The sequence below is a fragment of the Macaca thibetana genome, chromosome 3 (genome assembly GCF_024542745.1).
Source record: "Macaca thibetana thibetana isolate TM-01 chromosome 3, ASM2454274v1, whole genome shotgun sequence".
Lineage (NCBI taxonomy): Eukaryota > Metazoa > Chordata > Mammalia > Primates > Cercopithecidae > Macaca > Macaca thibetana.
In genome coordinates, this window is record NC_065580.1 from 88,427,919 (window position 1) to 88,444,827 (window position 16,909).

The window sequence follows — 16,909 nt, forward strand, 5'->3', positions numbered from 1 at the left end:
ATACATTATTGGAGAAGGCCGAGCAAGTTGGCCAAGTAGAGCCTTCCAGCGATCATCCTCCCCACAGGAACACCATATTAAACAACTGTCCATGCACCTTCCTACGAACCATAAAATTAGTTGAGTGATCACAGTACCTGGTTTGAGCATAATATCAAGGAAAGTGGCATTCAAAAGGGTAGGAAAGACAGTCTTGCATTGCCTCTACCATCCCTCCCCTCAACCCCGGACAGCACAGCACAGAAAGAGAATCTGTGGGTTTGTGGGAGAAAGAGTGAAGTGAGTATAGAACTCTGCTTTGAAACTGAGAACTGCTCTGTCATGGCACAGGACAGAATTCCACTAGCACCCAGAGAAGGAGCATTTACACCAGCCCTGAGGCAGAGCAGAATTCTTCAGCTCAGGAGGAATAACTCGAATCCAGGTGGCTTCACTATAGGCTGGCTGAAGTGACCTGGGGCACTAAATAAATGTGAGTGGCAGTCAGGCCACAAGCACTGCAGTCCTAGGGCAAGCCCTGGTGCTATATACACTCTTCTCAGCGGTCAGTTGACCTGGGGTATGACCCAGTGTAACACCAGCTATGGTGGCCAATAGAGTGTCTGTGTCATCCCTCCACCACTTCCAGGCAGTGTAACTCCAGCAAAGACTCCTTCCACTTAGAGGAAGGAAAGGGAGGAATACAGAGGGCTGTATCTTAAAACTTAGGTACTAGCTCAGCCACAGTAAAACAAAAAAACAGGCAGATTCCTGAAGCCCAAGAATATACATCTTTCATCAGGGACAGCATTTCTAGACCCACCCTTAGCCAGAAGGGAAGCTGTTGCCCTGATGAGACAGACCCAGTCCCTAGCAGAATTCACAATTTGCTCACTAAAGTGGTCCTGGGCCATGAATAAATAGCAGCAGCAGCCAGGCAGCAGTGGCCACAGGCCTTAGGCAAGCCCCAGTACTGGGCTGCTCTGCAAGGCTTGAGGTGCAACTCTACACAGTGCCAGCTATGGTGACCATGACAGTGTCCATGTCACTGTTTCCCCAACTCCAGGGAGCATTACACAGAAAGAGACCCTTTGTAATTAAGAGAAAGAGAGGGAAGAGCATGAAAGACTTTGTCTGGTAACCTAGGGAATTCTCCTTTATCTTAATAAAGTACATCATAGCAGTGTACTAAGGAGTCTCCAAGAGTCATAGTATTCCTGGGCTTAGGGATCCCACTAGTGCTGAAATAGTATAGTGACCATAGGCTTAGGTTACAACATTCAATCCCTTTTGACTTCATGAAAAGCCTTCTCAAGAAGGATGGTACAAATAAGCCCAGAATGAGAAGATTAAAATAAATAATTAACTCTTTAATGTCCAGACATTAAAGAACATCTACAAGCACCAAGAACATCCAGGAAAACATGACCTCAAGAAACTAAAAAAGGCACCACTGACCACTCTGGAAGTGAAGGAGATATATGACCTTTCAGACAGGAAATACAAAGGAGCTATTTTGAGGAAGCTCAAAGAACTTCAAGATAACACAGAGAAGGAATTCAGAATTCTATCGAGAAATGTAAGAGAGGCTGAAATAATAAGGGAAAGTCAAACAAACTCTAGAACTGAAAAATTCAACTGACAAACTGAAAAATTCATCAGAGTATCTTAACAGCAGAATTGGTCCAGCAGAAGGAAGAACCGAGCTAAGACAGGCTATATGAAAATACATAGAGAAAAAAAGAATCTGAAAAAAATGAAGCATACCCACAAGATCTAGAAAACAGTGTCATAAAGGCAAATCTATGATTTATTGGCCTTAAAGAGAACATAAAGAGAGAGACTGGGTTAAAAGTTTATTCAAAGAAATAACAACAGAGAACTTTTCAAACCCAGAAAAAAACATGAATATCCAGGTACAAGAAGGTTGAAAAACACTAAGAATATTCAATCCAAATAAGATGACCAAAGGCATGTAAATCAAACTCTCAAAGGTCAAGGATAAATAAAGAATCCTAAAATATGCAAAAAGAAGAAGGAGAAGGAGGAGGAGGAGGAGGAGGAGAGGGGGGAGGAGAAGGAGAAGGAGGAAGAGGAGGAGGAAGAGAAGGAGCAGCAGCAGCAGCAGCAGCAGCAAGTAACACAAAGGAGCTCTGATACATTTGGCAGCACACATCTGAGCAGAAACCTTACAGGCCAGGAGGGAGTGGGATCATTCATACATTCAAAGTGCTGAAGGAAAAAAAAAATCTTCCAACCTAAAATACCATATCCGGCAAATTTATCTGTTAACTCTGAAGGAGAAATAAAGTCTTGGCCAGACAAACAAAAGCTAAGGGATTTCATCAATACGAGACAAGTCTTACTAGAAATCCTTAAGGGAGTTTTTCAATCTGAAAGAAAAGCATGTTAATGAGCAATAAGAAATCATCTGAAAGTATAAAACTCATTGACACTAAGTACACAGACAACTACAGAATAACACTGCAACTGTGGTGTACAAACCACTCATATCTTTAGTAAGATGACTAAAACACAAGTCAACAAAAAATAACTGATAAACAAATGTAGTAAAGCTTCAAGATACAAAACGAACATACAAAAATCAATAGTGTTTCTATTTGAACAATTTGTGAAAGAAAACAAGAAAAGTAATCCCATATAATCACAAATAAAATAAAATACCTAAGAATAAACTTAATCAAGGAAATAAAAGATGTCTACAAGGGAAACTGTGAAACACTGATAAAAGAAATTGAAGAAGACACAAAACAATGAAAAGATGCTCCATGTTCATGGATTGGAATAATCAATATTGCTAAAATGTCCATACTACAAAAAGCAATCTGCAAATTCAAAGCAAACCATATCAAAATACCAGTAACTTTCTTCACAGAAATAGAAAAAATAATCCCAAAATGTATTACTATATGGAACCACAAAAGACCCAGAATAGCCAAAGCAATCCTAAGCAGAAAAGAACAAAGCTGAAGACATCACATTATTTGACTTCAAATTTAACACAGATATAAACCCACACATTCATAGTAAATTCATTTTTTACAAATGTGCCAAAAATATGTATTGGGGGAAAAAGTCACTTTAATAAATGGTGCCGAGAAAACTGGATATCCATATGCAGAGGAATGAAACTAGACCCCTATCTCTCAGCATATAGAAAAACCAATTTAAAATGGATTAAAGACTTTAATCTAAGATGTGAAACTACAAAATTACTAGAAAAAAATAGTGGGGAAACAATCCATGGCACTGGTCTGAGCAAAGATTTCTTATATAAGACCTCAAAAGCATAGGGAAACCAAAGCAAAAAATGTACAAATGGGATCACATCAAGCTAAAAGGCTTCTGCACAGCAAAGGGAATGATCAACAAAGGGAAGAGACAATCCATCGAACAGGAGAAAATATTTGCAAGCTACCCATTTGACAAAGAAATAATAACCAGAACACATAAGGAGCTCAAACAACTCAATAGGGAAAAAACTAATAATCCCATTAAAAATGGGCAAAAGATCTGAATAGACATTTCTCAAAAGACAACATTAAGAAATGCTCAACAGCACTTATTATCATAGAAATACAAATTAAAACTACAATGAGATACTATTTCACTCCAGTTAAAATGGCTTTTATCCAAAAGAGAGGGAATAACAAATGCTGGCAAATACGTAAAGAAATAGATAAACAAAACATGGTACATACACAAAATAGAATATTATTCAGCCATAAAAAAAATGAAATATTGACTGGGGGACATTATGTTAAGTCAAATTAACCATGCACAGTAGGCTAAATATGTGGGAACTAAAAACAAAACAAAGACTGAACTCATGGAGATACAGTGCCAAATAATGTTTCTTTATCAGAGGCTGGGAAGGGAAATAAAAGGAATGGCTAATGGGTATAAAACACAGTCAGACAGAAAGAGTAAGATCTACTATTCAGTATCCCAACAGGGTGACTACAGTTAACAATAATTTATTGTATATTTCAAAAAAAGCACAGGAGTGGAACTGGAATGTTCCTAATGCAAAGAAGTGATAAATGCTGGATGTGATGGATACCCCAATTATCCTGATTTGAACATTACACATTGTATGCTTATATCAAAATATCACATGCACCCCATAAATATGTACAACTATCACATATTCATAATTTTTAAATATTAAAAACTTGTTAAAATTTTTAAATATAGGTTGTCACAAATTTGATTATCACTTTAGAATAACTTCTTAGGAGTTGAATTCCTAGCCAAAGAAGACTCATTTTTTTATATTTTTAATTGTGCAGATATGTATATTTTCAAAGCTTTTACAGTGCCTAATGCAAAGTCTAAAAAAGTTCACAAAGGAAAAGAAGAATCAAGTTCCACAGTTTCGAGGAAAGGCTCTAGAAATACATAATTAATAACAATTTTTGTGTGCAGGTACCACAACCTGGTCAAAGGGTAAACCTCTGCAACAACAGTAATAATAAAACAATAGCAGTCAGGCATGATGGCTCACACCTGTAATCCCCAGCACTTTGGGAGGCTAAGGCAGGCAGATCACTTGAGCTCAGGAGTTCATGACTGGCCAGGGCTACATAGCAAAACCATGCTTCTACCAAAAGTACAAAAAATTAGCTGGGTGTGGTGGTGCATGCCTGTGTCCCAGCTATTCGGGAGGCTGAAGTGGGAGGCAGAGGCTGCAGTGAGCCAAGATTGTCACTGCACTCTAGCCTGGATGAAGAGTGAAATCCCACGTCAAAAATAAATAAATAAAAATAAAGTAAAAAATAAAACTATAGCAAGTCTGACAATGCCTAAGGGAAATCAAAGAACAATCAAGTAATTCTTTCTTAAGAAAGCTAGACTGAGTTAAAGGAAGACAAATGTAGAGAAGAAATACCAGATTTAAGAAAACAAATCAAAGATCTAGAAGTAGGTTATCAAAGTATTCCCAGAACGTAGCCCATTTACAATTCTTCCTTGACCATGAGTTTATTAAGGAAAAGTATATGTTATAAAGAAAAAAAAAATAGGGCTTGTGAACTTAGTAATCACTAAGTCTTTGATATGTCTGACAGGAGAAAACCATTGAGTTAACTACTATAGACACTAGGCAACTTACAGAAACATCTAGAATACAGATCTTCTGGTTCTCATTCTACTGTTCTGTCCTCCATATTTTCCCCATTATACAATGTAAAAATGTGAGTTACATGTCAAGTAGTTCAAATCCCAAGTTGTATTTAAAAATCAAATAGTAGCCATTAAAAATATTCATCATCTATACATACAGGTAGTGAAATATTCTATTTTTTTAAAGAAATAGTAGTAGTACCATAACTGCAAGAAAGATAATCAACAAAATTCTTAAAGAGAATTTGGCCAACACATTCAAAATATAAGCAAATAAAAATATTGGAAACACAGAGATTACTTCAGAAACAATTCTACTTAATTTCTTTAATAAATTACTGCTTAAATACTCTATCTCCCAAATGTATTTTTCCATTTCAAAAATTATTTCTAAAACAGAGTTATAATTTTAAAAGGCACTTACCATCCATATGACATACTGATTAATATAATCAGGATCACTGAGTTGATTTATTAATGGAAGAAGAATTCCTCGTGCAAGGATTTCCTGAAAAAAAAAAAGTAAAAAACAAAAACAAATTTAATCTATTTCTCAAATCAACAGCATAACGTAAATATTCCAACACAATGCTGTTACTTAAGAAAAGTATGATATACATGCAAGTAAAACTTGATAACCAACACAGTCTTATAAAAAGATGACTTTGCCTCAGTTTAGATAAATGAGATAAAGTTACCTGTATCAACTTGGACACATCTCCACAGTAACAACTGTGGAATGAAATAAAGCAAGATGATACCTCTAGTATGTTAGCATTGATGTCCATTTTAAAAAGACAAAATATAAGATTAACAGTGTTTATGGATTCATTTATCTTTATTAAAATTATAGAAACAGAAAAGAAAAGGAAAGGATACACACTGATTTTAGAACTGCTTCCAAGGGAGGAAACAGAGCAACTATAGTACATTATCAACACTGGTTACATCTAGGTGATTGGTACATAAATGTCTACTGTATTATTCTCTATGCTTCTCTGTGTTTGAATAGTTTCCTAATAAACATTTTTAAAATAATAGATATGTTAATCGACTCGACATTCTCTAAAATCTACTTTCCCATTCTTTCAGTTGTTTATGCTTCTATATATTAATATTCTGCCCTTCCTTTAAAAACTGACTGCAGAATCAATTACCCTGTTAAATAAAACTTGATCATTCCAACAGAAATATGCTTGAAATACTCATGCCCTGTATCTACAGCATTTCTCACTTGATATTTTCTCTGTAATTATAAGTCTTACATTTTTCTAATAGATGGCAACTATCTAGGAACCCTCTATATGAGTGGAATTGGTCACTTATCTATTGAATTATTTATCCTCAAAAATATTTACCTTCCTCATCCCATCTTCTCAAGGTCATTGTTTTAAACAGGGTAGGCATTTGATAAATGAATAGAAAAAAAGAAACTAAGAATTTAGTACTGATTCTATAAATACAATGATTTCACCTGGTATTACCCTTTAGTGCCAGTAATATATAAATTTATGAAACCTAATTTCTTAAGAATATTAGGGGAGATTAAATAACAATAAGCTTAACAGGATGTTTAATTTTTCTAATTAAAGGATCATTTTCTCTTCCCAGATCTCTAATTTATTTGTGCCATTTTCTCGTGTAAGTTCACAGAAGGTGGTCTTTATTTTTAGTAAGCTGTACAAGTCTCTTTTGTAAGCTATAAAGTCTCTGCCAACCATTACCCCCATGATGAATCAGTATTTCCAAAAAGCTGATTTGGAGGCGCCAGTAATTTTCTGAAATGTCTTTGGAGACACTTCACAGTCTGAAATGACAAAAAATGGCTTCTTTCAAGGTTAGTTTTAGTCTCCTACTTCTTTAAAATTGTATTTGTGTATGTAATTCCTTCCTTCAAACTATGTCTCCGGTCACATGTTCAAATTTTAAAATGTACTTTGTTAGGAGAAAATTCACACACACACACACACACACACACACACGCACGCACACTTTTTCAAATGTTTCTTTTCAAAAGGAGAAAAAAACACCTGGGGAAAATTTCTGATTAAATTATGTGTTTCTTATTAGTTGGTGTAATTAGTCGATTTGTACTAGAAAACTCCTAATCTGTCACATTAAAGGGTTTGGTTAGTCAAGGGCTAATCATATGACTCAAGGTCCTAGTGAGAGCTCTAAATATTCCAAGCAAGTAGCCACTTCCACATAATTCCTACTTTAAGATCCCCAATTTTTAGAAGACAGCACTGTTTGTCAAACATGGGGCCTAAAAGATACAAAGTCATTGAAGCCATATGTTAAAGGAATAAAACATAGTAATGGCAAGAAAGTAGAGGCAATTAAATAGCAATTATCTTAAATACAGTGACTTACACAATCTATACAAAGTATCCGTACAAAGAAAATTAAAACTCTTTCATCTGTTATTTAATCTAAACAAAATATCTTCTGAGAAATCTTAGAATTACTGACAAAAGAAAACAAAGAAAGAGCTAAAGGAAAAAAACTGACTTGCTAAATGCATGGTCTGTAATTATCCTCGCTCAATTAGATTCAACCAAAAAGAAATAAAATACTGGCCTAAAAGAGAAATTTATTATAAAAAAAAAAGTGCTCATTAAAATCCTACCTATTTTAAATAACCTCATGTAACAAGGAAGATTTTCATTTGTGGCTCTTAGGAGTCAACTTACTCTTCAAGAAGCTGCAGTAGCACATGCACCACAGCCAGCAAGATGGTAAATGGGTTTCCTTTTGCAATAAAACTGATTGTCTGACTGAGCATCTGCTATGTGCCAGTTATTATGTTAAGCACTAAGTATATATTTATGATAAATACAGATATAGTCTCTGTCCTCATTAGAGTTACAATTCATCTGGGAGAAAGAGGTACCAAATTAACAACCAAATTACCATCTTAAAATATGGTAAATGCTATGAAGGAAAACAATTGGATGTTATCGATAATAACAGGGAATTATGAGGGAGATTTAGATTGGGTGGTCAGGGTGGGCATCTCTAAGTAAGTGACATGAAGTGAGATGAAGAATGAATACAATTTAGCTGACAGAATAAGAGGAATCGGTTTGTTTTTTTTTTTTTTTTCCTGAGATGGAGTCTCGCTCTGTCACCCAGGCTGGAGTCCAGTGGCGTGATCTCAGCTCACTGCAAGCTCCGCCTCCCGGATTCACGCCATTCTCCTGCCTCAGCCTCCCAAGTAGCTGGGACTACAGGTGCCCACCACCACGCCCGGCTAATTTTTTTGTATTTTTAGTAGAGACGAGGTTTCACCGTGTTAGCCAGGATGGTCTACATCTCTTGACCTCGTGATCCGCCCACCTCGGCCTCCCAAAGTGCTGGGATTACAGGCGTGAGCCACCGCGCCCGGCCGAAGAATCATTCTTAACAGAGAAAAAAAGGACATTAGAGAAGCAGGGAGAAAAATGGCACTTTTGGGGGAAAATGCCAGTGTGGCTAGAGTATAGTGACCACTAACAAAGACTATCCTTGACCAAACTTAGGCTCCTCTGAATCCTCCACCCATTTACACCCTAACCTTTGAGTTTCCATGTCTGTTCATCTTTTCATTGTTGTTTTAGCAAGAATTCTATCAAGTGGGTTTAGACAGACCTCCCTCACCCTAAATTCCTCAGTCCCCACCCTTTGTGTCTGAATATCCCAGCCTGCTCTCAACAAGAATCCTATTAAGTCTGTTTACCCATAATTCCCACTTACACCTGATGTTTCCTTTCAGTAATTTGCCATCCACTGATCCCTGGCCTGCTCCTTGGCTATAAATCCCAACTTGTTCTTGTTGTATTCAGAATTGAGATCAATTCTATACCGAGGTCACATTTCCCCTACTGCAACAGTTGCTAGATAAGGTCTGTTTTTTAGTACACTTTACTGTCCAGCTCCGGTTTTCCTTGACATTGCTTGGCATGAAGGCTAGAGAGGTAAATAAAGCCACACTACGTGCAAACCTGTAAGCCTCTTGGAGGACTTGAGATCTGAAAAATTTACTAGATGATCATACCACTTACTAGGATGGAGAGAAGACTAAAAGGCAGACAGGATATGGATGTAAGAATAAGACTTCCACTTTGGACATTTAAGTTTTAAAAAGCTATGAGTCACTCTAGTGGTGACTTCAAGAGGGCAGCTCAGAGTTGCCCGGAGCTCAGAAGGTAAATATGAAATAAAGCTATAAATTTCAAACTCATTAGCATTTGGAAGGTGTTTCAAGCCACAGTAATGGATGAGCAAGAAAAAGTCCTGGGATTTAAGATCTTGAATATTCAAAATTTAAGCAGAAGAGAAGTTAAGGAGTATAAACATGACTAAAAAGGAAAACAAAGGTGACTAAAAATGAGACCAGTGACATGAAAGAAAAGAGAAAATAGAGTTTCAAAAAGGAAAAGATGGCAAGACATGCAAAATGATGCTGAGATTCCACATAACAGTAGCTGGCTGGAGTATTATGGAAACAGATTATTATGCCAAATGGATATTCTGCATGAACAAGTGCTATACCTGATTAGTACTATCTTCCTTCAGTGGCAGATATGAATCTAGTGATAGACATCCAGGTACTTGTCACCCTTGATAAAGACCAGCTCAAATAATTGGCCTTAACAATATATAATAAGGCTCCTCCCATCAACACTAAGCACTTTCTATTACTTCACGTAAGTACCATTAACACCTGAGAAGTACACTGAACTCAAGCTAGGTAGATGTTAGGAAATTGTATGGTATTGCTTATAAACAATACCATACAAGCATAAAAGCAAGTCTCAGGATTTGTTATCTATTTTGCAGATATAGATATCTGTATCTATGATCTCTTCAGTTTGTCTAAAGAGTAAAGAGATCGGCCAGGCGCGGTGGCTCAAGCCTGTAATCCCAGCACTTTGGGAGGCCGAGACGGGTGGATCACGAGGTCAGGAGATCGAGACCATCCTGGCTAATACGGTGAAACCCCGTCTCTACTAAAAAAAAAATACAAAAAAATAGCCGGGCGAGGTGGTGGGCGCCTGTAGTCCCAGCTACTCGGGAGGCTGAGGCAGGAGAATGGCGTGAACCCGGGAGGCGGAGCTTGCAGTGAGCTGAGATCCGGCCACTGCACTCCAGCCTGGGCGACAGAGCGAGACTCCGTCTCAAAAAAAAAAAAAAAACAAACAAACAAACAAAAAAAGAGTAAAGAGATCATAAGCTTTCGTTTTTAGGAAAATTCAAAACTTTCATTTCACCCATTCAACCAGGACATGGTCTTATGTAGCTAGCATTTCTAAATCATTACCAGCAGCCAAAGGCAAATGTTATTCCTTTAAATTTACACACAGAGCTTTACTCTGAAGGTTTATACTCAGGGAATAAAGAGTCCAAGACTACTATTCTCATCTGACATTAATTTTCCAATTACAAAAAAACATAATCTTAACTGCACAGTTTTTAAAGTTTCTGTCCAAAAATGTTATTTTTATCTAACCTGATTTAGATAACACTAGGGTATAAGAAAATTTAAAACAAACTTTTGTCATAACCAAAAACCAAAGCACCTATCAGCCAGAGACTCCTGGGGGATTGGGGGGAGGTTTCCATGAACCTGAAGTTCCCCTAGAAGCTTGGGTTTCAGGTGACCCTTTCAACACCATTTTCATAATAATGCGAAGACATTATTTAACTTTTCACTCTTGTTCTTTCATGTACATACAGTGACCTTTACAAAAGTTACATAATGCTATGATGCTCTATCTATGTATCAGGTAATGAAATATATGCTTGTATATTTTCATGTTTTAAAAATTTCTTAGTTTTCACTTATAATATGTAAATATTTTAAAGAAAACCCACATAAACAAAATCTCTTTAGAGTTTTCAATAAATTTTATGAGCGTAACAGGGTCTTAAGACCAAAAATTTTGAAAACTGCTGCTCTACGTTTTTTTACAGGTATGATTTGGTATGAGTTTAAGCTTACCCTGACAAAGTATCGCATGATCTTGTTCTGGAAATCTCCAGGAGGTAGCAATAAATATAATAAGACCTCACACAAATCCCTTAGGAATCCTAAAAATAGAAAAAGTAGCTATCATAACATTAGAAAATATAAAGTCTACACTTACTCTTGATATATAAGGTACATAAAAAAGGTGGAAATAAGCAGTTCTCTGCCTAAAATGGCTTATTATTTTAGTAATTAGTACACATCAGTATTCATTAAAAATTCCTTCATTATTCTTCAAGTAGTAACTATTCATTAATCAACTTAATTGTTTTTTAATTTTGCTGTTTTAACCAGTTTTTTGAATCATAAAAAATTTCATTACAAGTCTTTTCTCCCAAAATAGTTTTAGATGGACCAGGTACTTTGTAATTCTACCACACATTAATTAGCTTTCCATACTTAAAAGTTATTCACACATTTTAAAATATAGCTGTAATTCTTCTTTCAAAGAAAAACCTCCACCATCTCAGCAGGCTATAACAAAGGAAAAAAAGAGTATGCTCATCTACTCTGCTGATTTAAGAGAGCTCAACTTACATAAAACTATTGCACATCAGTATATCTATGAGTTACATTCTAAGTTACTATAATACAAATTGACCCTTGAACAAAGAGTCTGAATTTCTCAGGCCCACTTTTATGTGGATTTTTTTCAGTAAATAAATTAGAAAATTTTTTAGAGATTTGTGACTATTTAAAAAACTCAGAGATGAACCGCATAGCCTAGAAATATAAAAAAAAATTAAGAAAAAGGTATGCCATTAATGCATAAAATATGTGCAGATACTAGTCTGTTACTCAATTTTTTACATTATTGGTAAGGGTTATGGTTAACAGTGGGCTGTTAGTATTTAAGTTTTTGGGGGACAAAAGTTATGCACAGAATTCTGTCTGCACAGGGGGTCAGTACCCCCAACCCTCTCACTGTTCAAGTGTCAACTATATTTCTTAACAGTGCTAATAAACTGGCCATTAAAAGCTGAACTATACAATAAAAATAAAAAGAAAAGGGAAAAGAAAGGAAATAAATAAAAATATTTAAAACATTTTCAAAATCTAAGAAAACAATTTCCACAACTAGAAGAGCTTTTCTATCGTTGTTCCTGTGCTGACACTTCCTGGGAATATAATTGCATAAGTGATTCTCTTAATTTAAAACTGTGCCAATTAACAAAGACTTAATACGTGCAAAACTGGGAAAAGATAACGTCCTTAGCTAAAACTTGTCTAGTGTAAACTCCTACAAATAAAAGACAAGCCCGTTGAAATCTATAAATTTGGCCGGGCGCGGTGGCTCAAGCCTGTAATCCCAGCACTTTGGGAGGCCGAGACGGGCGGATCACGAGATCAGGAGATCGAGACCATCCTGGCTAACACGGTGAAACCCCGTCTCTACTAAAAAATACAAAAAACTAGCCGGGCGAGGTGGCGGGTGCCTGTAGTCCCAGCTACTCAGGAAGCTGAGGCAGGAGAATGGCATACACCCAGGAGGCGGAGCTTGCAGTGAGCTGAGATCCGGCCACTGCACTCCAGCCTGGGCCACAGAGCGAGACTCCGTCTCAAAAAAAAAAAAAAAAGAAATCTATAAATTTTATTTGAAATCACTATATTCATTCCCTTAGGAAATATTTTATGGTAACAGGTATACTTCTGAAGCAAAAATAATAAATTCAAGAGGAAGAGAAATCACTACAGATAAAAAAAATCCAATTATAAAATGTTTATGTTTGCTATATTTTAAAAGTAGATTGATAATTTCTTTTCTTTTTTTTAGACAGGGTCTCACTCTCATCACTCAGGCTGGAGTGCAGTGGCATGATCACAGGTCACTGCAGTCTTGACTTCCCAGGCTCCGGTGATTCTCCCACCTCAGCCTCCTGAATAGCTGGGACTAAAGGTGTGCACCATCACAGCCAGCTAATGTTTCATACTTTTAGTAGAGACAGGGTTTTGCCATGTTGCCTAGGCTGGTCTTGAACTCCTGGGCTCAAGCAATCCAGGCCCTTCGGCCTCCCAAAATACTGGGATTACAGGCGTGAGCCACTGCACCCAGCCAGGACCAGTTAATTATTAAAGATGGCCTTTAAAGAAGAAAACAGAATCTGGAAACTACTTTTAAGAATTACAAAATAAAATAAAATGAATAGTATCTTTACTATGCTACCTGCCCAAAGTAAGAATAATTTTACCCTTAAGATTTGTTCACTGGTTCTGCTAACTTGACTCTAGCCAGTTACTATTGTCAAAAAAGTTAAATTGAAAGAAAACCTTCTTCATCTTTGGGGGAAGTGCACACTAGATCACGGCAAACCTCCTTTTCCATTTCAACTTCAACTTCAAAGAAGGTATCTACAAGATCTTCTGCTGTACCTGAAGAAAAACAATTCAAGATATATAAAATGATAAAAGGAAAACAGATTTTTAAATCCTAGTTTTCAAATGGAATAAAGATATTACCTTTTACTTGATCATCTTTCTCTGTTATTTTCTGTTGAGCCTTTCTGAATACTCGTAAGTGTGTGCCAAAATCATCTACAATGCGTGTAGTAAAATAAGGTTGCCAGTCTATTTCTTTTGACCTTATAAAAAACACATTACATAAAAGAATTATATAAATGCTTTATCAGAAAATATAAATTCATTTTAATGACTACTGACAACATGATTGTCTGAGACTGTAAATTTAAATTGAGATTTTCATTATTGCCTGTTAGTATTGTTTCACAAGATCCAAAGTAAATCTTCACTAAGTCTTCTAACAATATTACTTGAATTATTTCATGTGCCAAAGTTTAAAACTACTATCTAAATGCTTAAAATAGTAAAAGAAATTAATTTTTTTCCAGTTAAATTTGAAGTGAATCTGATAACAGTGTATCATGTAATTTCTCAGCCCCAACATAAGAATACATAAGGAATTCTGAATAGTTTTGTTTGCTTTTAAAAGAGCATTTCAAACATTTCTTGGTTTCTTCTGAATTGTTTCTGAATTCTCCACATTCGTCTTTTTAGCGATGCAACACATGTTCTGAATGTTCTGTTTGAATACACTAGCACTTAAAAACTTGGCCATGGTCAGGCACAGTGGCTCACACCTGTAATCCCAACACTTTGGGAGACTGAGGCAGGAGGATCACTTGAGTCCAGAAGTTCAAGACCAGCCTAGTTGACATGGTGAAACTATCTCTACAAAAATTAGCCAGGCATGGTGGCATGCACCTATAGTCCCAGCTGCTAGGGAGGGTGAAGTGGGAGGATCACCTGAGCCCAGGAGGTCAACGCTGCTGTGACCACACCACTGCATTCGAGCCTGGGTAACAGAGCTATCTCACCACCAACAACAACAACAAAAAGCCTTAACCATTAGAAATAACTAATTAAACGAATGGTTTAAAGAATGATGTAAAATATCACACATATAAAAGCCTTTAGAATACTGATGAAAAAGGTAATTACTAATTTTAGGAAGTCACCTAGTACTCCATCTCAAAAGCAACAGACCTCAAAAGATACTGTTAATTCAGTATACCAGTGAAACAGGTAAAAAACACAATAGATAACTCAAAAACAATTTATATCTCTCCTTGGACTGCGTGACTTTTTAATATAATGTTCTTTTTCATAAAATCGCACTAAAATTAATTCACCCTTTCAGGAACATACCAAGTAGATAGAAAACAAAGAGTCTATTCGGGAAGATGCTGGACAATGGAGGAACCAAAAAAGTACACCGTAACTCATTCTGGTAATTACCCAAACATACAATAAAGAGGCTAGTGAAGAAGCTGACTTAATTACTGTAACTTTTTTGGGGGGGAAAAAACCCTTAAAGAGTCAGTATGATATTGAAAAATAAATGGCTGTTTTCAAGTAAAAAATAAGTTATTAACACTAAGGCACAACTATGGTTTGTTTGTATACATGAAACTAAAGAGAAAGCCATAAGTATATGAACAGGAAAACAAATCAACACAGAAAGGTGGATCCCTAAGCTCAGTAATCCGAGGAAGAATTAATTAACATTATATAGACTATAAGAGCCAAGCATATAAGCATATAACTAAACTTGGTAACAATATTCAGTCTCAACATAAAACCTAAAATAAAAATTTAAACCTAACAGTCTCTAGAATCTCTTTTTTCTTATTTTAAAAAAAAATCACAATCTGTATAAGCATCTTTCAAAAATCTTTATATGAATATTTATTCAAAATCATCCATACTTGAAAATTTTATAAAAACAAAATTTACTTAGTATAGGCCATAGCTCATTTAATCCATAAAAGGTTCATTCTGACAAACTTAGAAGAAAGCAGAATATATAATCTTTCAAGTTACATCTGTCCTGTTTCATGGTACAATGCTGTTTATTTAATTTACTGAAACTTTCAAACAAAATAAAATTTACCAATGTAGAAGGCATTTTAAATCCATCTTGATTCATTATAGAGGACATAATCACATTTTAAACGAACAAAATTATCAAGCAATGCAAATACATACAAATTATTTCAAATTTGATGTACAGATTTCTATTTTCAATACAGAAATATGCTGAGGGTAGGAAAAATAGGAAAAACAGTACAGATATCCTATATCTCTTTCTGAGGTTATTATTTTCCTTCTGCTTGACTTATTTCCACTGACTTCATGCAAACTTAATATAAATCTCAAAAGAACTTTCTAGATTAGGAAGAACAATAGCACACTGCTTCCCATTTATAAATTAGAAGGATATATATTAACAATTTCTAGTAAAGTTTGTCTTAACAAAATTGGAAAATATTTTGATGACAGTGAAGTACTTTCTAAAATCATGACATGATAAATATGTAATAAATGCAATGTGAAAATAAGTAAGAAATATTTCATTATGTAATAGCCATACTTCTACTGCATCTACTACATAGCTTTCTAGTAGAGCTCTTAATATCAATTCTTCTTACATTATGCCAACAGTCAAAACTCTTTTTCACTTTGCTTAAAATATTCCCCCATATAATTCTTAGTCTAGTAAAACAACCGGGCTATTACATAACTCATCTTATTACCGACACTTGAGTTTTATTATTATTACTAATAAGCTGTAATTTCTTGAATTTAAAAATAAAAGAACATAATCCCTATATGACCAAAAAAAGTGATACAATTAACCCTAGCCTGAAAAAATTTACAGTAGGCCCCTGAAGCTTATGTATCTTGACAGAATGGTTGCAATAAAGAATTAAGAAGGTTAACTAGGAATGCAAACAAGTAATGAAATTTTAATTGAAAGCACAAAAGCAAAACAAAACTATAAAGTATGTCTCTCTGAACATAAATTTTGCAAGCCCTTATCTCTGTCTCTAATGCTACCATCCTATCCCTCGCCACCATTCTACTTATAGGTCTCCCACATCCACTGTCTCCCTTGCATTCCAATTTCCATAAAGCAGTCAAATTTTTAAAATAGGATATATACAGCTTTAAAACTGCAATAACACCCCATTATTATTAGAGCTAAGCACAAACACCTTCTCTAAGATCTTTCTTACCGGAGAGCCCTTGTGTATTTCCTCCTCATCACCATCTATCTCACCTTCTCCCTGCCTCTTTGTTATGCAGATCCACAGGCTTTCTTTCCATTTGTCAAATGCTAATACGCCCCTTATACTCTCAGTGCCTCTGGACAGACTATTCCCTCCCCTACATTTGCTTGGCACTGCCTACTCTCCATAAATTTTCCTCTCCCCCCATTCACTTGACAATTCCCACTTATACATTAAAGTTTATCTA

At 35.7% G+C, this 16,909-nt stretch overlaps 1 protein-coding gene across 7 annotated transcripts in view; it reads right to left on the reverse strand.

The window, feature by feature from the left end:
- Positions 1-16,909, reverse strand: part of SNX13 (sorting nexin 13) — a 153,237-nt gene that overhangs the window by 79,416 nt on the left and 56,912 nt on the right. For all 7 annotated transcript variants that reach the window (XR_007724026.1, XM_050783102.1, XM_050783103.1 and 4 more), the window contains 4 exons: positions 13,592-13,713; positions 13,403-13,504; positions 11,108-11,196; positions 5,549-5,632 (listed from right to left, as the gene is read on the reverse strand). Coding sequence is in view for 6 of the 7 variants with exons in the window: in XM_050783102.1 (XP_050639059.1) it covers positions 5,549-5,632; positions 11,108-11,196; positions 13,403-13,504; positions 13,592-13,713 (397 nt within the window). In the remaining variant the exon portion in view is untranslated. The remainder of the gene's footprint in view (positions 1-5,548; positions 5,633-11,107; positions 11,197-13,402; positions 13,505-13,591; positions 13,714-16,909) is intronic.